Genomic DNA, 24,176 nt, shown 5'->3' on the forward strand with positions numbered 1-24,176 from the left:
TGGTCTGCTGGGTGGGGCGCTAGCTTCGTGTCTCCCTGGTCTGCTAGGGGGAAAAGCAGCTAGTGCGGGGTTGCCTCACCCCGTTTGTAAGTAGGGATCCGATGTAAGTCGGATCCATGTAACCCGGGGACTGCCTGTAATTACAAAAGGAGCTGGAAAAGGCTCTGTAGCAATCAATCTGATGTATTTACAAAAGGTGGATGTACAAACTAAACTCATGAAAGAAAAAATTGTTGTTGTTGTTGATTTTTTTTAAATATCTCTGATCCTGCATGACTTCTGTTCGATTCTGATTCAGGAAAAAAAATCACTTAAGTACAGTGTTTTGAAGATAATTCACTTTCGCCTAAATGATTTTCTGAATTGGACCTCTTATTAGGGATTGCTGACGGGAACAGATTTTCACTTTAAGATCTCCATTAAAAGAGTTGGTAGGGTTTGTGGCTGTGTCCCTTCAGAAAGCTGTATTTGAGAATTGAGGGGCATCTTGCTGAACCTGTTGTGTGGCATAAAGGTTTTAAGCTATTTCAGTTGGTACAGAAGTGTAATTTTTAGTATTTTAGAAGGGCAGGACAAACCCAACAGATTCCAAATCAGCTTCCTTTGCTGCTTAATTATTATGCACAAGATAATAAATGAGGGGTTGAAATGTTTGTGTTAGTTTTCTTTTTCCTTTTTGCAGGTGTTGCTGAAGTCTCTGATTTTTATTTAAAGCATGTGATTTCATGTAATTTTGCCCAATTGTTATTGCGACTGTTACCAGCTGCATGCTTGCAAACTACATTCTAATAAAAAGGCAAAGATTATTTTGGGAGGCAAATTTTTGTTTGCTTTTTTTTTTTTTCAAGGCAAGTATTAAAATTTGCAGGTGGTGAAGTGAGCTGCAGCAGCAAGGCCCATGACAGTTGAATGACGTCCCATTATTTTATGGGGAAAGCTAGTACCATACTTCATTTAAATGCTATTTTCAGGGTTAGGGACTGAAGTGGGGCATAAGCCGTGGGCTGGGCCATGCGTGAGTGTGAATGTCATTGTCTCTTCTGAAGGAAATTTGTAGAGAATATGACTTTTAAAGAAGGCATTAGTTGAACATGAGTTAATTATCACTGCATTGATATTTTGGCCGTAGAAAACTTGTGCAAGAATTCCTGTCCTTTGAAGTATATTTATTGATGGCTGGCTTATTAATGCTCCACTTACAGTGTGTGTTCTGAAAATATGACATCAAATCTATTGTGCAGGCTGATGTTGCATGAAATACAGTGCATAGGTCATTTTTAGCTATATAATTACTGAATAGTTCACATTCTTAAATTGTAATGCAGTGTTGTTTTTATTTGTTATATAGCACTATGCCAGTATATACAGGCCTCTAAAATCCGAGATGGTGCCGGCTGTTTCATTTCCAGTGCAGTAGAAGGTAAAAGGAAAAAGAAAAGAAAAACAGCACAAACTCTCTGGCTCTTTCAATATCTTCTCCTTGCTGGCACTTTTGTGCCCTTTGATCTCTTAACTTCCTAGATTCTCTTTACAGCTGACTATTTTATAGTAGGGGGTGGATTTCCAGGCTGTCTCAAAGAAGAACATTTAAAGAGATTTCTTTAAGTGATGTCACTTCTGTGTCTGTCTAAAGCTCTGTCTTAAGCTTTTAGCTTCATCTTGGCATCTCTTGTCTATTTGTGCTTTTCGTGGGTAATGCAATTCAGATTATGCAATTCAATGTATTCTGTTGCTGTGCCCCAAACAGAATTGGAAATAACCTGAAATACAGCTTCTACAGTTGCTGCTAAGAAATAGACAAACCAGTAACTGTAGACTAACTCTAGCATATTGATATTTCAAGAAAAGCACAGATAAATAATTGTGTATGAACATTACCAGTGCTAATACTTTTCAGTCTTAATTACATGCTAACTCTTCTGCATTTTTCTGCTTCTGTTAAAGGGAATGTCTGTACTGTATTTAATCTACTTATCTTCATGTTTGCTTTCTGACATTTTGCTTTCAGCCTTGTGTGAAAGATCTTGGAAAGAGTATTAAATGATTGACTTGGTATTTTTTCTTTTTCAGGTGAAAATTTTGAACAGACTCCATTAAGGCGCACATTTAAGTCCAAAGTTCTTGCTCGTTATCCTGAGAATGTAGAATGGAATCCTTTTGACCAGGATGCAGTGGGAATGGTCAGTAAGACATTAAGTGCTCTTGGTTTCTTTGGGTTTTTAAAATTAGCGCTCTCCTTCCTGCAGTGTATTTAAAAATAAATGTACAGCTGAATTATTTCAAGAAGCTAGCCTTCTGATGATGGCAAAATAAAAAGCTGCAGTAGAAAAGGTTAAAAACTAATTGTCAAGTTGCTCTAAATTGTGCAGATTTGTTTAAATGAAACAATTTACGTTTGGTTTTATACTTGGGGAATATAAAATGAAGGCCTTTCCCCTTAAAATGACCAATTATTTTTGTATTATAGGGCCTGTAGGAACTTCAGGAGGTCATCTAGTCCATCTACCCGTGCTGAGGCAGGAGTCATGATGAATCATTTTTTACCTCTTATTTTGCCATATGCCAGAGAGTAGGCAGTTGAAGTAGATGTGAGGGAAAATTAGTTCTCTTTGTGGTTTCTGATTAGTTTGCTTCGTCTCCATCTATTTCTTTTTTCAAGGAATGGAAAGTAACTTCTTACCTCGCCTTATATTTTTTTCAGTGCTTTACATAAAACAGACGCTCTTCTTTTAAAAGCAGAATTTACAATTAAAATATTTTTCTTCCACTGTTTATGTAGGGTATAATACTATTCCTACTGACGTCAGTGACAAAAGTCCTGTGAACTTCAGTGGCAATCAGAAGAGTGGGCCTTGTGCTGCATACTTTGGTTCTGTGTAATAATTCGGGCCATGACTGCACTGGTACTTTACAGCGCTGTAACTTTCTGTCTCATGGGTGTAAAAAAACCAACCAACCAAAACCCCAAAGTGCAGCAAGTTACAGTGCTGTAAAGCACCAGTGTGAACCAGGCTGCAGCACTGGGAACCGAACTCCCAGCTCAATTAGTTACTCCCCTCGTTGATATGGGTTACATCAAGTGCTGGGAGACCTCTCTCCCAGTACTCCTGCGGTGGCCACACTTTCACGTGAAAGCACTGACATGGCTGTGCTTTGAACTGTTAGGTGTAGATGAAGCCTGCCCTTTGCTGTTTGTGTGTAAGACACTACCTACTACTCTAATGCCTTACAAAGTCTATTTAGAGAGAAATGAAATGTAATGTTAGTCTCATGAGTCTCAAATGCTACCTATTGCCAATTAAAAAAAAAATGCAAAATGTAGTTTAGTATTTAACTTTTTTGTTTTCTTTTATAGCTGTGTATGCCTAAAGGGCTTGCTTTCAAGACACAAGCTGATTGCAGAGAACCTCAGTTCCATTCGTTTATAATCACCCGGGAAGATGGCTCGCGGACATTTGGGTTTTCTCTCACATTTTATGAGGAAGTTACCAGCAAGCAAATCTGTAGTGCAATGCAGACATTATATCATATGCACAATGCTGAATATGATGTTCTGCATATTCCGCCCACGAATGATAAAGATAGCTGTAGCAGCATAGAAGACTGTAATGGAACTCCTGTATCAAAACTACAGCGTATTAACTCATATGATATTAGCAGAGACACACTGTACGTCTCTAAATGCATTTGTCTGATTACGCCAATGTCTTTCATGAAGGCTTGTAAGAAAGTACTAGAACAACTCCACCAAGCAGTAACTTCTCCTCAGCCACCACCGTTACCTTTAGAAAGTTACATCTACAATATTCTCTATGAGGTTCCTCTTCCTCCGGCAGGGAGATCCTTAAAATTTTCAGGTGTTTATGGACCAATTATCTGCCAGAGGCCAAGCACCAGTGAACTGCCCTTATTTGACTTTCCAGTTAAAGAAGTTTTTGAATTACTTGGAGTGGAAAATGTGGTTCAGCTCTTCACTTGTGCGCTTCTGGAATTTCAGATACTGCTTTATTCACAGCGTGAGTACTTTTGTCTTGTCCCAGGTACTAATGGCATCAGTTTTGTTTTTAGAGTTCTAAGAAATAAATATCTGTAATAAGCTGCTCTTCGCATGTTGCTGCTGTCAGAGTAATTTAAATCAAATTTCCCTGGAAACTGAAGGTCCTCAGCAATGCTGGAAATCAGAGTACCTAACATCAGATATTTGAGTTTGAAAATGTTGTTCTTACTTCACTATCCCATATGCACGTAATGACGTAAGAGGACAGCAAGGAAGTTGGCATCCTGCTTTCTTTACAGAAACACCAGTAACTAGAAGAATAAAGGGATGGTCTTGCCTCCATTTCTCCCCAGCTTGCTGAATTCCCACTCTTACTTCATTCAGCCAGAGGCAACTTAGGTGTGGCCTACACGTAAGTTAGGTTGAGACAGCTCCGACCCTTGGTGGTATCAAAAATACGCAGCCCTGAGCACTGGAGTTGTGCTCTCCTAATCTCTGGGGTAGATTCAGCTAGATCTATGGAAGGATGTTTCCGTTAGCCTTGTTGGCTTTCCTTGGAGGATGTGTAGTTCCAACACTGATGGAAAACCTTCTCCTGTCATTGTAGGAAGTATCCATTCTACAATCCTACGTGCGATGGCCGTGTCACTTCAGTGCTTGTAGTGTAGACACAAACTGTTGTAAACGTGCGATGAAGCTGAGGTTGTATTTCAAGAGGCCTTTATAGTTAATAATGTATGGTTACAAAAAATAAATAAATTGTGCAACCAAATTTTCTGGTTGGACAAGTTATTTGACAAATTAAAATGTAATTCTCCATTTTCTGTCAGGACCGGAGTCAAATCTTATTGAAGTCCAATAATATAGAACCATTTTTAGAAAGCGTGTCAAGTGCTAGATTAGATCAGCATTTGCTTTCACATGGCTTGCTTGGTTTTCTATATTGCTCTTTATCTGGTAATGTTTTTGCAAGAATCTTAAACACCTCAGGCTTCAGTTGCTATATTAAGGTTTTGTCAAACCTAGACTTCCTGCAGTGGCATTACACCCAGAGAAGTAGAGTTACACATGCAGAGAACTTTGACTTATTTCTTTTGTACTTCCAAGAGTTTTTGCCAGTTGTGCAGCCCCGCAGGCAATAGGGATGGTGGGTGTGCTAGTGTAGACTTCGTGTTCGTGGTCTAGCAAAGAAAATCAAATGCATGGTAAATCCAAAGATAAGTTGCGTTAATTATATCATCTGCTGGTTTCCAGAATGATGATTTTTTTCTCCTCCTGCCCTATTTAGAATAATCCCTGAAATAAGTGAAATAATTGTGTGGAAAATTACGAATTACTTACAAAACATGTCCTATGTCTTCAGCAATAACTTATACAGATCTACTATACCCTGCATGTACAATATTTGGTTACACAAAGCAGTGAGAATGGAATGTGTTTGGTGAATTATCAAAACTATGTCTATATTAGGAGCTGAGTTCTGTGTCTATGTAATTGGGATTGGACATTCAAGAATGGTCAAAATAATCAGGTGTGTTTCTGCAGTGTTGCCATGAATTGGTGTTTCTGAGCTGTGATGTTAGGAAGGAACAATTGGTTCCATACATACAAGATGGGAAGTGACTGTCTAGGAAGGAGCATGGCGGAAAGGGATCTAGGGGTCATAGTGGACCACAAGTTGAATATGAGTCAACAGTGTGATGCTGTTGCAAAAAAAGCAAATATGATTCTAGGTTGTATCAACAGGTGTGTTGTAAGCAAAACTCGTGAAGTCATTCTGCCGCTCTACTCTGCACTAGTTAGGCCTCAGCTGGAGTACTGTGTCCAGTTCTGGGCGCTACATTTCAAGAAGGATGTGGAGAAATTGGAAAGGGTACAGAGAAGAGCGACAAGAATGATTAAAGGTTTAGAGAACATGACCTGTGAAGCCAGGCTTCATGAACTGGGCTTGTTTAGTTTGGAAAAAAGAAGATTAAGGGGGGACATGATAGCGGTTTTCAAATATCTAAAAGGGTGTCACAAGGAGGAAGGAGAAAATTTGTTCCTCTTGGTTTCTGAGGACAGGACAAGGAGTAATGGGCTTAAGTGCAGCAGGGGAGGTTTAGATTGGACATTAGGAAAAAATTCCTAACTGTCAGGGTGGTCAAATATTGGAATAAATTGCCAAGGGAGGTGGTGGAATCTCCCTCTCTGGAGATATTTAAGAACAGGTTAGATAGACATCTGTCAGGGATGGTGTAGACGGAGCTTGGTCCTGCCTTGAGGGCGGGGGGCTGGACTCGATGACCTCTCGAGGTCCCTTCCAGTCCTATTATTCTATCATTCTATGTGTGTGTTCTTCACTAGTTAGCTACATGAGAATAGTAATATAAAATGGGTTCATTTCCTTTGGTTTTTTCTCCCTACACACACAGAACAAGTTGTGCCATCATGTAACAATCCTTATGAGGATTTACAAAACAAACAATTTCACTTATAGTAACTTTTTTGAATTTTGGGAGTGACTAGAATAGACATTGAGTAGGCTGATTTCTCAGATTTTGCTTTGGAGGTTCAGTAATTGTTTTGGCAATTGCAACAATTATTTCTCATAAGAGATGTCATGAAACTTAAATCTCTTATCATTCCAGTAACCTGGCTGACTAGTGACATTGTGATCAAACTGAGCTGCATTCATCCTCGAGGCATGTTCAGTAACAGATTTGTGTACATGTAGCCAGTTGAGTGGAATGAGGGAAGAAATAAGTATAGCGTCATGGGTATTGGGTGAACCCCATTTCATACCCTCAGAAAGTAGGCTTCACTTCCGTCACGTCTCTCGGTGGTAGAACCTCATGGCATAGCTGATCTTAGATCTGAGGGTGCAGCCCTTGTTTCCTGTATTCGTTGTGAAGAACTTCCCTTTTAGATTACACGACCATCAAGTAATTAAAATCAATTCAAACTGCTTTTACAAAACAAACATTATTTATTTATTCACCAGAATGTACATAACAATCAGACTCTGACAACTGAACACATGTCGTTCTTGAGAGGAAGTGTTTTTAACTGTGTATAACCATTTGATTTCAGGTCCTCAATCTTATCACATGTAACTGTGTAACTTGGCCTGGGGCCTTAAAGAAACAGTTTCCCTATTAGTGGTCCAGCTTTTGTTCCCTTAATTCCCTTCAAGCTCTTTGCCCAGAGGCATTTTACCTCTGACCATTGTTTGGTTTCCTGCTTGCTCTTTATATCAGACATTTTTTATTTAATTCCCTTTATCCAATCTTAACAATATTCAAACTTAAGTACACATAATATTAATAAATATGACTGTCCCCTGTTCTCCACATACAGGTGTATCTGTTCACACAAAAAAGAAGCTTTATATAGAATAGAAGCTTGTAACTTTGATTTGTGGTTGTCCTTCAAGTTTTGTCTACCAAAAACTGCCTTTTGTTGACAAAACAATGAGAGTGTACACAGTACAATGCAGCTTTCATTGGGGAAAAACACACAGTTTTGGTGACAAAAAACTTCTACCTCTGCGAGAGGCTTTTGTCTTTTCCCCTCCCTTCATTGTATACAAAGAGTTAGTCTGGACAAAACAGTCAAGAGAACAGGCTTCCCCCAGTATCGTACAATGCCTGCCCTGATAGTTCTGATCAGTGATTTGTGATCTCTGCTGCGCTGCAGGCATGCGCCCCTCCCCTTTCAAAGCTCTGAGACGTATCTGACAGCTGAGTGAGCAGCTCTGTTTGGGGAACAAACAAAAAGAGCAAATAATTGGGCTGCTCCTGTTCTGCCCTGCTAGGAACACGGCAGCAGGCAGACTCCTGCTTCGGGGGAGGTCTGGAGTGACAGCTGTGCTGCTTTGACACTCCTCAGCAGGGAGAGCTCACAGAGCTATTCATGCTTCTCCCAACAGCTGAGGATGCTGTGAGAGGACTTAGAGGGAATCTCAATAAGTGCAGTGATTAGCTTTGCCTTCCCACAACACTCGACTATGGGATGCTTACCCATAGTGCTTTGCTCTATCTGTCAACAGGGGAGCTGGCAACATGGCCATGAAATGTCGACAGTGGGAGGCAAGAAAATCAGTTTGACCAGTTTTCATTTTTGGTGACTTCATGCTGACAGCACTTTTGTCGCCAAACCTTCCCAGTGTAGACATAGCCTTAGTGTTTTCTTGTGCCTCAAATGATCATACTCAGTTGCTAACAGAAATTACTACTTGACTTTTTGCTGGAGTGGCCAAGAACATTGCATTGGTTTCTTTCTGTTTATTAAAATGCTCTAGACACAACTTTTTCCGATTAATACTTGTTTTTTAATGGGACTGGCAAGTAAGCTCAAGTGATTTGCTTTGTTTTATCCTAGCTCCCATGAGTGCTCTGATATCCTTTGCTGAAAATACTCTTTTAAAAAAAAATTTACTTGAGCAAAACCTCCGTGACAATTGTAACAGATATCCCTACTCCTTTTCTAGCATCAGCATAGTTCATGTATGCTTTTACTCTTTTAGAAGAGGAAGAACACCATTGTAATAAAGCTGTGGCACTCGTTTTGATGCTTATAGTGACACAGTCTCAAAATTGTCTGAAGTTTTTTCTTTATATAATCAAAGATGTTACTGGTAGCATTTATCATTGAAACTAAAGCAGGGGTGAGCAAAAGGGCCTCTGCGGGCCAGATTTGGCCTGCCAAGTGGATGGATTCGGCTTGCGGAGGCCCTGCTGCTCCCCCGTCCCCAGGCCAATTGGGAGCTAGGGGAGTGCACAAAGTTTCCTCCGCCCTGCCAGGAGCACACAGCTCTTGGAAGCACCAGGAGCTCCTGACAGGGCTGGAGGAAGCTTTGCGTGTTCTCCCACCCCCATGCCAATCAGGGGCTGTGGGTGGAGGAGCCCGTGAAGTTTCCTCTGCTCTGGCCCCGCCTTGTTAGGTGCACACGGCACTTAGAAGTTTCATGCGCTTCTGGCAGGGCAGAAGAAGACTTCATGCGTTCCCGCCCAAGGCCCTGATTGGCTTGGGGGCTCAGGAGCATGGGAAGTCTCCTCCCAGATAGGAGCATGGGCACCTAGAGGGAAGGGGGGGTGGACGAAGGCGCTCCCCCACCCCGTGACCAGTCATGGTCTGGGAGTGGGGAACCCGGAAGTATCCCAGCCCCTCCCTTTCCAGAGCAGCCTGCGGCCACTTCAGAAGTTTTTGAAGTGGCCTCTGGCAAAAAATTATTGCCAAACCCTGGACTAGAGAGAGTTTTATTTTCCATCTTGTTTTTTTATTTACTTGTTTACTTAATTATACTTTGTAGATAAGGTGCACTGTTTTCTCATATATGATCAGTTTGATTTCCTGTTTAGCTTATGTGGGGTTTTTCAAACAGCAAGAAGGGAGAACACTCTTAAAACAAGGAAGTTTGGTTATAAAATCTCAACAGTTGGTAGGGAAACTTGGCAAAGTGTGAAGTCACCTAATTTTTAACTATGATCTACATTTTGATAGTTGTGTCAGACTATGTATTTAAATGCTGAACTTTAAACACCTACATGTGAAATTTTTGCTCTAAAACCTTTTTTTTTCTAAATCCCTCTAGAAGCCTGAATTTTTCACTTATGTGACATGTAATTAGTTGGACAGTTTTTGATACTGTACGCTCTTTGTGTCAGATGAGATCACTCTACTAGTTCAGGAGAGCTTGACTAAGAAGTATACAGATCTGAAAATCTAAAAAGTTGAGTGCTTGTCTACACAGGATGCTATATTGTATTAACTTCAGTTTGTTCACCTTAAAGAGCCTTGTGTCTAGACATGAACTTTTAAAAGTGAGTTACTTGGCACCTTTTAAATAGCATGAGTAATCCTCCCTGAAGCAGGAGGATTTTAAGGTTTGCATGGACTAATTCTTCTTCGAGTGCTTGCTTATGTCCATTCTGTCTAGGTGTGTGCGTGCGCCCTGTGCATAAGTTCCAGAACCTTTTTGCCCTTAGCAGTACCCATTGGGCCAGCAGGGGAGCCCACTGGAGTGGCACCGGTATATCCTAGCATATAACCCCCTGCTGGCTCTCTACCCCCTCAGTTCCTTCTTTCAGCCCATGATGGTTGCTAGAATGCTCTGCTTGCCTTTGCAAGTGTGTTTTTAGCTGTAAATAGTTTCTCCTTAGGAGTAGCTGAAGCAAAATACAGGACTATGTAGCACTTTAAAGACTAACAAGATGGTTTATTAGATGATGAGCTTTCGTGGGCCAGACCCACTTCCTCAGATCAAAAACTTTTTTTTTTTTTTTTGATCTGAGGAAGTGGGTCTGGCCCAGGAAAGCTCATCATCTAATAAACCATCTTGTTAGTCTTTAAAGTGCTACATAGTCCTGAATTTTGCTTCAGCTACACCAGACTAACACGGCTACATTTCTATTACTATCCTTAGGAGTAGTTAGCAGTTGATTGTTAGTAGATAGTGATTAGATAGCATTGATAGTAGTTTCCCTGATTCCCTCCTGGAGGGCTTGAAACCCTGTCAACAGTGCTCCAAACCCATGCTCCACTGATATCCACACACACACTGTTTGAAGTGCCTAGGTGAGGGCCATTTAACTAATGCCTGCAAGATCTGAGTGAGAGAGACTCCAGGCTTAAGCTCTTGTTAATGGAGTCGGCACTTCAACCCCCAGTGCCAGAGCCAGCACGGTTGGTAAGGAGCGCACCGGCATCGACTACAGAGATGGAGCGGGTGCCAAGGCACTTGGCGCCTTCCTGGCATCGATTGGCACCAGGCACTGATCTCAATTGCTGGTGCCGTTGACTAGTAAATGGGGGTGAAGTGAAAGGTCCCCACATAAGCAGGACCGGAGCGCCTGCCCTCGGGAGCCAGTGCTTCAAGAGAGAGGAGCCCGGTAAGATCAGGAGCCCAAAGGGGCCGGGACCTGTCCCTGAAGGAGGTCTGGAGGCCATCCACGCAGGAGACATTCTCTGCGGCCCGGAAGCTGATAGAGCTCACAGCCTCCCTAGGCCTGGCACTGTGCAGCACAGAGGAGCACGTGGGCCACAAGAATCATGTGCCTAAGCTGGCCCCAGCACCGCAGCCGGCACCGCCCAGGCCATCGCCCAGGCACTGCCATCCCTGGTGCGGGATGCACCATGGAGGAGGGCGCCTCTTCTGCAGAGTCAGCACTGCTTCCTGTGGCTTCCAGAGTCCCACGCCATGCCACCCCTGCCGGTACCACCCGTACCCCATAGAGGGAAATCTGCTGCCATGGCTCACCATGCAGCGCAGGTGGAACAGGGGTCTTCTGCACTGCCGTGGTCGGTGTTGGAATACTCTTCGGAGTCTGATGCAGAGTCTCTGGTCTCGTCAGCCTCCTCTCGACTGTCGGCTTCCCCTAGGATCTCTCGTTTGTCCCGTCAATCGGCACACCGCTCCAGATCGGGTCATCAGTCCTTGTCTCGGCACCGCTCGGGGCATCGCAGCCCACCCATGGTCCAGACACTGGCCCCCCTCCCCCTCAGTGGCAGCCACCTATGCAGTGGCCCTTCTGGATACCGTGGGCCTAACATCAGGTGCAAGGCCCTGACCCTTCAAGACCAGGGTCTGTGGCGACCTCAGCGTGCTCTAGCCGTAGATCTGCCCCCTTGGCTACCCTGCTCACCAGGGACCCGGGCTCGGAGACTAGAGCCAGCCCCCTGGGGTCGAGAGGTGAATCGGCTGATCCACTCCATCAGCCACTTCCAGCAAGACCTCGGCCCCAGGACTGAACCTGCCGCCACAGTTATGGTTCAACCCCAACTGCTGGAGTCCTCGTCACCGGCTGAGGCCTTAGCAGACCCATCTCCGGGCATGCCTACGATGGACATGTGAGCCCACCAAGACCTCCTCAGGCGCCTTGTGCGGAATATGGGGATACAGGCAGAGGAGGTTAAAGAGGAGGAGGACCCGATGGTGGACATTCTTATGGCTGACACCCCGGCTAAGATCGCCCTCCCTCTGAATAAAACGTTGGCAAAGATAACCAAGACCTTATGACAGACACCAGCCTCCATTCCTCCCCCCACACAAAAAGGGGTTGAGAGGAAGTATTTCGTGCCCCAGTCCGGGCACGAGCATCTCCACCGCCAGGTTCAGCAGTGGTTTAGGTGGCTTGCCAGAGTGAGAGGCCCCCTCTCCAAAGTGGGCCCCTACTCCAAAGAGTAAGGAGCCAAAGAAGTTGGACCTGCCGAGGCGGAAGTCATATGCTACGGCAGGCCTACAACTGTGGATCGCAAACCAGCAAGCGATGCTCAGCTGGTATGCGTTCAATTCTTGGGTGGCGGTGGACAAATTCAAGGACCAACTGCCTCAAGCTTTCTAGAGGGAGTTTGCTGCCTTTATGGATGAAGGAAGAATAGTTGCGTGAACAGCGCTGCAGGCCGCCCTGAATGCCATGGACTCGGCAGCTCGTGCTGTGGAACCGGGCATTGTTATGCGCAGGTGCTCGTGGCTCCAGATCTCCGGCATACCGCAGGAGGACCAGGGGATGTTACAGGACCTCCTCTTTGAGGTCTCCAGGTTGTTCTTGGAGCAAACTGATGACAAGCTACATAGCCTTAAAGACTGCAGGGCCACCCTAAAATCCCTGGGCATCCACACCTCAGTCCCACAGCGGCGTCCACTCAACCAGAGGCCACAGAGAAACTATCAGCAAGGGCTGCGTTTTGATAGGAGGTGGTGGTCTAGGGCTCCCACAGCCAGGGGGAGTAGGAGGAGATTATGGGGTCCCCCTGAGTAGAACCCTGGACCCTCCAATAAGTCCCAGGGGCCTAGGCCCGGCTTTTGAAGGTGCGCCTGAGAACGGAGTTCCAGTCACTCCCATAGGTCGACTCTTCTGCCAGAGGCTATCTCTCTTTTACCAGGCCTGGTGTGCTATCATCATGAACCATTGGGTACTTGACATGGTGCAGAGGGGATACTCTATCCCATTCCTTTCTTCCCCGCCCTCCCATCCCCCTTCCCTGTCCCTCTTCAGGGACCCCACTCACGAGATCCTGCTCAGGCAGGAGGTCTCCATGCTACTTTCTCTAGGAGTGGTAGAGGAAGTCCCCCTGTCCCTCCTGGGGAAGTGGCTTTTATTCCCGCAACTTCCTGATCCCAAAATCCAAGGGGGGGTCTCTGCCCCATCCTGGACCTAAGGGGGCTCAACGCCTTCTTAAGAGAGTCAAAATTCAGGATGGTGACCCTAGCCTCCATCATCCCCTCCCTCGATCTAGGGGTATGTCTAAACTACACTCCTCTGCCGACAGAGGGATGTAGATTAGGCACATCGATATTGCAAATGAAGAGGTGATTAAAATATCCTGCACTTCATTTGAATAGAAATGGCCGCCGCTTTTTGCTACGAGGCATAAGGGATCGGTTGGAAAAGGCTTTCCTTGTCAACTGATCCCCATCTAGACTGCCGCTTTTTGCCGGCAAAGTGCCATGTTGGCAAAAAGCAGCGGCCATTTCTATTCAAATGATGCACGGGATATTTAAATTCCTGCTTCATTTGCAATAGCGATGTGCCTAATCTATATCCCTCTGTCGGCAGAGGGGTGTAGTTTAGACACACCCTAAGAGACTGATACGCCACCCTCGATTTGAAGGACACATACTTCCACATCTTGATTGTTCCCCACCACAGGCAATACCTTCAGTTCTTCTTCGGGGATGTGCCCGCAGGTGCTCCCCTATGGGTGCTGGGCTTTCCCTGGCGCCACAGGTGGAAGCTTGTGATGAGCAGTGTTCAGCCGGACCGCGCATGTGCCTCAGGCTCGCGGCTTTCGCGCTGTTTTCTGTTTCGCGCTGTCTGGCCCCCCGCCAGTTCCTCTTCACTGCCTCAGGCTGCAGACGCTTGGAACTGCGCTCTTCACTCCCTCACTAAACTAGACTATTTCTAGTATTCTCCCTTGTACATACACCTTTATTTCTCTTTCTCCTTTATTTCCCTTGTTTCTAAAAAAAAAAAAAAACAAAAAAAACAAAAAAAACCCCACACCACCACAGAATAACAAGAGTTGAATGGGAATAAGAATAAAAGCTGCTTGTTGTTCTTACCTCCCGCCTCTCAGCTGATCTCCCTTCCTCTCCTTTGTACATAGCTGCGTTTAAAAAAAAGGAAATAAAGACAACATAATAGAGACGACATCACCACATTATCTCTACCTAGAGATAAGACTTAACTATAGACAATGAAGACTTCAGGGAACCCGGCAAAATGTCAGCTGCCGGCTTCAAAAAATGTGGCTCTTGCCGGGAGGCAATGCCAGCCTCCGACGGCCATTCTGAATGTATCCGGTGTCTGGGAGAATCGCATGTCCCCCAGAAATGTACCTACTGCACCAGACTTACCTCCACGGCCAGGAAGGACAGAGAGAGGTGTCTTCGGATGCTTCTCTTTGACAGAGCCCTGCAATCCCAGCAAAGTGATGCGGACCAACAGCCCCACAAACGCCGGGCTTCCTCCCCAACTACGGGCTTCAGAAAAAGCCCAGGATCTCTTCCATGAGATCCCTACCAGCTGCCCCTGAACACCAGGGAAAGCCAGCCTGAAAGACCAGGGACTTCTGGTGTGGCTAAGCCAGGTCCCCCCGTCTCAGCGGCTCCAAAGCTGAAGCGACTGTGGGAGTCTTCGCATATGCAGGCTCCCGAGGCAGCATTCCCTCAGCCGCCGCCTCTGCCTCCCTTGCTAGAGCGCTGAGCCGGCTCCAAGATCGGACCCGGAGCTGACCATCACGGCACTGGCACCCGCACCCGCACCGCTCTCAAACCTCCATGAGGCGCTGGACTATGCGGCGCCGATCCACCTTCCTGTCGGCACAGCACTGGCTGCTGCTGCTGCCTCTGAGCCCCCAGCGCCGATTAACACTGCTCCAGCTGTCTCTTCAGCACACGCCAGCAAATCAGGAGCTCTAAGTCCTGCTCCTTTGATCTCCCCGCACCAGAGCTGCTCTCGCTCCTGCCTTCTCTCGCTAGCACCGTCCTCGCCTTTCCCGGTGCCTCGTTCTCCACGCCGCTATACCCATTGGCATGGGTCCCCCCATGCCTCCTCCAGGCTGCCTTCACCATTCCTGGCTGCTGTACCTTCCCACTTCAGACACCACTACAGGCAGCTCTCTGCATTTCCTGCTTCTTCCAGGGCATCAGACATCCACTCCTGTTCACCCTGCTCTCCGTATTGTTACCAATATTATGGTGTGACGTAGTGGGGGTACTTGCTGGGCTGTGGTGACCTCTGCTGTCTGGAGCAAGACCCAGCAGGGAAAACCTCACTATGCAAAGGTGATGCCAAACTGGTTGAACCAGATACCCCCCATAGAGAGGAACAAAGGAAGGTGGAGGCTGCCCTGGCTGGGGGGGCAGGGCTGGAAGAGAGTGAGTTTAGTTGTGGGCTGGGAGCATGGAGGAGACAGCCTAGGGAAAGGGGCTGGAGTTTAGGGGCCCAGTCTCCCCCATCTCAAGGGGGCCTGAGGCATCCTAGCCCAGCTCTGTGACCAGATTCCATCTGTGCTGTGCTGTATCCTGGAGAGGCAATAAACTTCCTCTATTCCACCGGCTGGTGCAGTCTGTTTGTGCCATTTTGGGGTGCAGGAGACGGGGGAACCCCAACGCGCCATCACATATGCCTGTTCCAACTATGACGATGACCACTCACTGCAACATGACAAATATCATCGTGGTGACCGCCACTCTCGAGACGCCCGCAGTGGCTACTCTTATTGATCACGCTCTGCCTATGATTATGTATCACACAGACACTCTCCAACTCCGGCTCCCCTTAGCCCTCCGCACCATTCAGCATCACCACCTCATACTCCATCAGAGATGGATCACACCACCTTTGGGGACCACATATCGGGGACTTCCATCCCAGACTCATCCCCGCCAGATGAGGCAGTCACACGAGGTGACAGCTCTCCACCAGATGACCTCCGTCAGTTCCAAGAGTTGTTTAAGCGAGTAGCTATCACACAAGAGATCCCATTGCAGGAACTCAGGGACAAGCAACACAAGCTTTTCAGGAATCTCCAACCGTATCATAGGTCACGTCTGGCCATTCCTCTGGATGAAGGCATCCTGGAACTGGCTGATGAAGTGTGGCATGCTCCAGCGTCGGCTTTTCCGACCAACAAACATGCTGACAGGAAATATTTTATACCATCGAAGGGCATGGAATTCCTCTTTTCCCATCCACAACCTAACTCCCTAGTAGTCAACTCAGCTCAACAGAGGGCTAGAGCCCCACACCTCTAACAGGGCTCCGATCAGGATGTAAAGAGACTTGACCTCCTGGGCAGGTTCAGCAACGCTACTCCTCAGAATCGCCAATTACTCGGCGCATCTCTCCAACCACACCTTTGACACCTTTTCACGCTTCACCTCCCTCATGGATCATCTTCCCGATTCTAAGAAATCGATCCTGAGGTCAGTAATCCAAGAGCGCTACACATCAGCGAGAACGTCCCTCCAAATAGCCATGGACATGGCTGACACCGCTGCTCGCTCTACTGCTACTGCCATCGTTATGCGCAGAGCTTCTTTCCTTCAAGCGGTGGGAGTTCCGAAGGAACTACAGGCCAAAGTCGAGGACTTACCCTTCGACAAGGATAAGCTCTTTGCAAAGACCATGGACTCAATCTTACACTCCTCTAAAGACTCCTGAACAACCTTGTGAACTCTGGGGATTTACACTCCCGCCTTTAAGAGACGCTGGTACTCACCATACCAGTGCAGATATGATTACTCCTAGATCAGACATCGGGGGCAGCAGCAACACCAGCAACAGAGGGCCTTTGACAACCAACGCTCTCGCCAGAGGCCTCAGCGACTCCGAAACCCAAACAGCAGGACAAACATGCCTCCCAACAACAAGCAACAGGTTTGATGCGTTGGTTGGGGGCGAGCAGACAGTCACAGGCAGCACCACGAATCGTACAACCGAGCTCTTTCACCACCGGTTGAGGCCCTTTTCTACATCAATGGGCAAAAATCACTACGGACAGATGGGTCCTCGAGATTGTTCAATCTGGCTACCCTATCCTTTTCATAGCCAACCCACCAACCACCCCTCTCATGAGACCCTCCTCCAACTAGAAGTTGACCGCCTTCTCTCTCTGGGTGCCATAGAGCGAGTCCCAAAGGATTTCAGGAACAGGGGCTTTTACTCACATTATCTCATTACTCACCCAGAAGAGGTCTGGAGGTTGGCGCCCCATCCTAGATCTCCACTGTTTGAACAAATATTTCAAGAAACAACGATTCAAAATGACGACTTTAGCTGCCATAATCCCTGCATTAGATGCACAGGACTGGTTTGCCGCCCTCGACTTCCAGGACGCCTATTTCCACATCCCTATCCGTCCAGCTCACAGGAGGTTCTTATGCTTTGTCGTGGTAAAGGACCACTTCCAATACAAGGTCTTCCCTATCGGGCTATTGTCAGCCCCCAGGGTGTTTTCAAAGGTTCTATCCGTGGTCACGGCCTTCCTCCAGCGCCAAGGGGTACTCATCTTCCCTTACCTGGACGATTGCCTACTCAAGGGCCCTTCTGCACACAAGGTTTCCCAGATGGTTCACCTCATGAGGAAAGTCTTTCAATTGCTCGGACTCCTCCTCAACGAGCAAAAGTCCGTTTTGCTCCCCACTCAGAACATTGAGTTCATTGGGGCCCACCTGGACTCACTTGCTGGCAGAGCGTTCTTACCCTTACGGAGGTTTCAAGCCATCCAAGACCTCATTCACACCATCACCATCAGCCCTACCGTTCCACTCATCACATGCCTCAGACTGATGGGCCATATGGCTGCCACAACATACGTGGTGAAATACGCCAGACTACATCTGCATGCCCTTCAGTACTGGCTGACTCTCGTATACGACCACACCAGATACGATCTCCACAGGTCGGTAACGCCGCCACCTGGCGTTCTCCAATCACTCCTATGGTGAACCAGCCACAGAAACCTGCTGTCAGGTATACCTTTCCATCGGCAGGAGCCACTTCACCAAATCACAACGGATGTCTCCCTACTAGGCTGGGGGGCTCACATGGGCTCCCTCTCAGTCTAAGGCCAATGGTCCCCACAAGAAGCACGGCTACACATAAACCTTCTAGAGCTATGCGCCATTTTCAACGCATGCAAATCCTTCCTCATCTATGTTCAAAACACCACGGTGAGGATACATCACAGCCATGTGTTACATGAATCGCCAAGGCGGTGCTCGTTCCCGTTCCCCATGCACAGAAGCCATCCACTTTTGGAACTGGTGCATTCGCCACGGAATAACACTTACGGCATCCTACTTACCTGGTACCACAAACGTGACGGCAGATTTCCAGAGCAGACACTTCCATGTGAAGCACGAATGGAAAATACACGATGGCGTCCTACGCGAGATCTTCCAATGTTGGGGTACTCCCCGAGTGGACCTCTTTGCAACTGCTGCCAATACAAAATGCCGCAACTACTGCACCACAGCGGGCCTAGGCCGCGCATCCCTGGGGGATGCCTTCCTTACGACTTGGGGCGTACCCCTTCTCTGTGCATTGCCCCCCCCGGTACCTCTGATCCCCAAAGTCCTCCAGAAGCTGAAGGCAGACAGGGCAACGCTAATCCTCATAGCCCCGGACTGGCCTCGCCAGCACTGGTTTCCCTTCTTCCACTGTCTCTCTGCGCGGACACCGATCCGCCTTCCGCCTCTCCACAATCTCCTCACACAAGATCGAGGACACCTGAAACACCCCCAGATACAAACGCTGAACCTAACAGCATGGTTCCTAACTGGCTAACTCCATTCGAGTCCCTCTGCTCCGTTCCAGTTCAACACATCCTAGTACACAGTAGACGACAAACCACAAGAAAAACTTACCTTCATAAGTGGCGCAGATTCTCCTCCTGGTGTACTTCGAACCACTATGATCCAACATGTCCGTCGATCCCCTCCGTACTGGACTACGCATTGCACCTAAAGGACAAAGGCCTTGCATTAGCCTCCATCAGGGTGCACCTCGCAGCAATATCAGCATTCACATCACCGATAGATGGTGTTTCTGTCTTCGCCCATCCTACTACTAAGAGATTTCTCAAGGGCCTTACCAACATGGCCCCACCGCATGACCCAGTCCCAGCAGTGTGGAGCCTGGATGTAGTCCTCGACGCCCTAATGAGGCTGCCGTTCAAGCCTCTGATGACTGTATCCTTGCATTTTCTCACTTTGAAAACCATTTTCCTGCTTGTCGTAACATCGGCACGCCAGAGCGAGCGAGCTTTCCGCCATGATGGCCATGCCACCATATACAATTTTCCGTAAGGATAGAGTAGTCTTGAGACTACACTCAAGATTCATACCTGAAATCGTCTCCCATTTCCATGTCAACGAACCAGTGATCCTGCCAACCTTTTTCCCGAAGTCCCATGCCTCACCACGAGAAGCGGCCCTACTCTCCTTGGACACCTGCAGGGCCTTAGCATTCTAGATAGATCGCACTAAACCTTTCAGGCGTACAGACCACTTATTCGTCTCCTTGGCACAGAGGTCAAGGGGTCAACGCCTATCTTCCCAGAGGATTTCCAATCTCGTAACCTCATGCATAATGCAGTCTTACGCAGAGAAAAGCTTACCCCTCCTGTGACGGCTTCCAGTTCGGGCACGAGCTTGTAACCCTATTACGTCGGGGTTACGGCCCAGCGAGCCTGCCATCTGTCAGGTAGTTAGGGGTGTGACAGCTTTAGTTCGGGCGTGAGCGTGCAACCCCTTCCACGTCAGGGTTACGGCTCAGTGAGCCCGCCATCTGCAAGTTAGTGCGGGATATATACAGGGTGGTTCACTCAAGGAAGTGAGAGAGGGGAATGGGGGCTAGAGGGACCCAGGCCCTCCTTCTCCACTGGGTCCCAGCCCGGGGCCCTAAGGGTATGGGTCTTTTAGCCCTTACCCGGCTGACGGGGTCCCACCCCATAATGCGTCAGCGCACAGGAGCCAGAATGGCTCTGCCCCGGGCTGCTTCCTAGCCTCCCCCTCGCGGGTCTGGCGTGACCGGGACCTCAGGGTCCTTACCTCCCCAGCGGTGGCCTGTGTCCGTCGTTCGGCGTCCTCCTCCAGTGTCTGAGACTCGCTCCTCAGTCGGGGTGAGAGGGATCGCCTGCCTGGCGTCATCCTCCCCGCTCTGGCCCTGGTCCGGGGTTTAAACGCCCCGCCGGGGCTTGCGTCTCCAGCATCCGCCCCGCCCCCAGCGTTGCCAGTCCTCCTATGTTGCAGCGTAGGAGGCGGGGCTATGCGCCGGCTTGCCCTGCCCCCGGCATGCTCGGGCTTGCCTGCGTAGCCAGGAAATGCTGCCTGCTCCTGCCCCGCGCCGGGTGCGGGTAATGCGGCGTCCCACCGGGGTGTACCGCCAACATTTGCTGAGGGGGGGGTGTAGCCGCTGCTCCCCCCCCCGAGTGCGGATCGGGATCGGGCCGTCACACCTCCCATCCCAACCACGCGCCCACTCCACTAGAGCCATGGCCACATCTACAGCATTCTATAGAGGGGTATCTCTGAAGGACATCTGCAGGACGGCGACCTGGTCCTCACATGAGACCTTCGCCAAACACTATTCTGTTTCTCTAGGCACCCGTTCAGATGGGGCAGTGGCAACTATGGTGCTTTCCACAGCAGATAAATAGGGACTCCTTGCCCTCCTTCTGTTCTGGCAACTATTGCTATGCAGTCACCCATAGTGGAGTACCCGCGGGGACATCCCCGAAGAAGAAAGCCAAGTTACTCACCTTTGGTGCAGTAACTGTCGTTCTTCAAGGTAAAGTCCCTGTGGGTGCTCCACTACTCGCCCTCCTCCCCGCTTCGGAGTCCTCTCTCTCTGCTCTTGTCTCTTACAGACTCCGAGACGGTCTCGAGGAACTGGCGGGGGGCCGGACCATGCGAGACAGAAAAGAGCGCGAAAGCCACGAGCCCACGGCACATGTGTGGTCCGGCCGAACACTCCTCATCACAAGCTTCCGTCTGCGGCGCCGGGGCAAGCCCAGCACCCATAGTGGAGCACCCGCGGGGACACCACCTCGAAGAACGACAGTTACTGCACCAAAGGTGAGTAACTTCGCTTTTACGGTGGGTGAGGACCATTACCAGTTTGCGGTGCTGCCGTTTGGCCTTTCCACAGCACCAGGGTGCTCACCAAGTGAATGGCGGTAGTGTCGGCATTCTTTCAAAGGAAGGGGCTATATGTTTATCCTTACCTAGACGACTGGCTGATCAGGGGCCAGTTGAGGGACCAACTTTTGTCCGACATCGACCTAGCCAGGGAAATGTTCTTAGGGTTGGGGCTCGTACTGAACGAAGAGAAGTCCACCCTTATGCCACTCAAGTGATAGTTTTTGGGGGCACATTTGGACGCGACGTGCGGCAGGGAGTCCCTCCCACATCTACGGTTCCTGTCTCTGGGCGATATCATTCGCAGCCTCCAAGCTGCCCCCATAACCACGACGCGGAACTGCATAAGGCTTTTGGGTCACATGGCAGCATGCACGTATGTGGTGCACTACGCTAGGTCTCTCCAGAACTGGCTGGCGACGGTATACAGGCCAATCTGCGACCATATCGACCTGGAAGTGCTGGTCCCCCCAGTGATTCTATTGACCCTATACTGGTGGCGGAGGGACTCCGAAGTATGCAAATGGGTCCTGTTCCATCAGCCCTCCCCCATGGTCCAGCTGGTGACAGATGCGTCCAACGCAGGCTGGTGTGCCCACCTGGTGGATCTTCATATACAAGGTATGTGGTCAGGGGCAGAGAGGAACCTGCACATCAATGTCAGGGAGCTGAGGGTGGTTCAGCTGGCTTGTCGGACATTTATGCCCCAGCTACAAGGGAAGTGTGTGTCCGTTCTCATGGACAACACGACGGTGATGTATTACATCAACCGTCAACGTGGTGTTGGTTCTTCTCCCCTGTTCCAGGAGGCGCTTGCCCTCTGGGATCTGTGCATTGCGCAGGGGGTTCATTTGCAGGTCACTTACCTGACGGACTGGCTCAGTTGGACCTTTTCGGCTCATGAATGGTCACTCGAGAGGGAGGTGATAGATCCCCTCTTCCACAGATGGGGCACTCCCCTAGTAGATCTGTTCGCAATCCATGCCAAAAGAAAGTGCCCCAGGTTCTTCTCGTACAGAGGTCAAGGCAGAGGGGGAGGGGTGCCCTTGTGGTAGCATGACCGGCGGGCCTGCTATATGCCTTCCCTCCCTTTCCCCTGATCCACGATGTGCTCGTGAGGGTCAAGAACGGCGGGGCCCTGCTCGTTTTCATAGCCCCAGACTGGCCTCGGCAACATTGGTACACGACTCTGGTATCACTGTTGATCACGGATCCCATCCCCCTGCCGATGATCCTGGACCTCCTAACGCAGGAGCTCCTAACGCAGGAGCTCAACCAGGGTGCCACCCGAACCTCCAATCCCTCCACCTCAAGGCTTGGATGATCAGTGGCTGTGGAGGGAGGGGGGTGGGGGAAACTCCTTTGCTCAGATCCGGTGAGGAAGGTTCTCATGGCAAGTAGGAAGCCCTCCACTAGATCATCCTACCTAGCCAAATGGAAGAGGCTTTCTATTTGGATCAGTCAGAAAGGGGTGGCCTTGGAAAGGGCCCCTATTCCCCTTATTTAGGACTACCTTCTCGACCTCCAGGGCCAGGGGTTGTCCACCTCATCGATTAGGGTACACCTGGTGGCCATTGCAGCCTTCTACCAGGGGGAGGACGGGAGGTCGCTCTTTGTGCAAGATATGGTGAAACGCTTCCTGAAGGGATTGGACAGGTTATACCCCCACATGCACCAGCCAGTCCTGCAGTGGGATTTGAACCTGGAGCTATGGGGGCTCATGTGCCCACCGTTTGAGCCGTTGACTATGTTTTATCTCTCCCACCTCTCGTGGAAGGTAGCGTTTCTGGTGGCCATTACCTCAGCCAGGAGGGTGTCTGAGCTGCGGGCTCTCTTCTCAGAACCTCCGTACACAGTGATTTCGAGGGACAAGGCGATGATGCGCCCCCACCCGGCTTTCCTGCCTAAGGTAGTTTCGCTGTTCCACATGTCCCAGGAGATTTTCCTGCCAGTGTTCTATCCAAAGCCGCATGCGGATGAGAAAGAGAGGGCACTCCAGTCACTGGACGTTAGGAGGGCTCTCGCTTTTTATTTAGACAGGACGTGGCCATTTCGCAAGGCCACTTAGTAGTTTATCTCCATAGCAGACAGGATGAAGGGTTCCCTGGTGTCAGCTCAGTGTCTTTCCTCATGGATTATGTTGTGTATCAAGACCTGTTACGATCTTACAGGGAGGGTGGCCCCTCCTAAAACAGCCCACTCGACTAGGGCCCAGGCCTCCTCCACGGCCTTCCTAGCCCAGATGCCGGTCGTGGCCACCTGGTCCTCAGTCCGTACCTTCACCAAGCATTATGCCATCATGCAACAAGCTAGTCAGGATGCAGCGGTAGGTCAGACGGTGCTGCAGTCCATTTTACTCTAGGTTCCGACCCTGCCTCCTTAGGGGTTTGCTTGGAATCACCAAGACGGAATGGACATAAGCAAGCACTCGAAGAAAAGAAGGTTACTTACCTCGTAACTGTTGTTCTTCGAGATGTGTTGCTTATGTCCATTCCAATCCCTCCCACCTCCACCTTAGTCGGAATATCCAGCAAGAAATAACTAAGGGAGTGGAGGGCCAGCAGGGGGTTATATGCCAGGCTATACCGGTGCCACTCCAGGGGGCTCCCCTGCTGGCCCAACGGGTACTGCTAAGGGCAAAAAGCTTCCGGAACTTGTGCACGGGGAGCACACACACCTAGACGGCATGGACATGGCAACACATCTTGAAGAACAACAAAGGAGTTCCCCCGCCTCTCTCCCTCCACAGCCACTGATCATCCAAGCCTTGAGGTGGAGGGATTGGAGGTTCGGGTGGCACAGCCGACCCTGGTTGAGCTCCTGCGTTAGGAGGTCCAGGATCATCGGCAGGGGGATGGGATCCGTGATCAACAGTGACACCAGAGTCGTGTACCAATGTTGCCGGGGCCAGTCTGGGGCTATGAAAATGAGTAGGGCCCCGCCGTTCTTGACCCTCATGAGTACATTGTGGATCAGGGGAAAGGGAGGGAAGGCATATAGCAGGCCCCGCCAGTCATGCTACCACAAGGGCACCCTCCCCCCCGCCTT

General features: G+C 48.9%; 1 protein-coding gene across 7 annotated transcripts in view; it reads left to right on the forward strand.

The window, feature by feature from the left end:
* Window positions 1–24,176, forward strand: part of DENND5A (DENN domain containing 5A) — a 139,292-nt gene that overhangs the window by 32,273 nt on the left and 82,843 nt on the right. For all 7 annotated transcript variants that reach the window (XM_075927965.2, XM_075927961.2, XM_089778631.1 and 4 more), the window contains exons 2-4: window positions 1,349–1,420; window positions 2,071–2,180; window positions 3,356–4,016. In XM_075927965.2, the coding sequence (XP_075784080.2) occupies window positions 1,349–1,420; window positions 2,071–2,180; window positions 3,356–4,016 (843 nt within the window). The remainder of the gene's footprint in view (window positions 1–1,348; window positions 1,421–2,070; window positions 2,181–3,355; window positions 4,017–24,176) is intronic.

Source organism: Pelodiscus sinensis, chromosome 5, assembly GCF_052426305.1.
Source record: "Pelodiscus sinensis isolate ZL-2025 chromosome 5, ASM5242630v1, whole genome shotgun sequence".
NCBI lineage: Eukaryota > Metazoa > Chordata > Testudines > Trionychidae > Pelodiscus > Pelodiscus sinensis.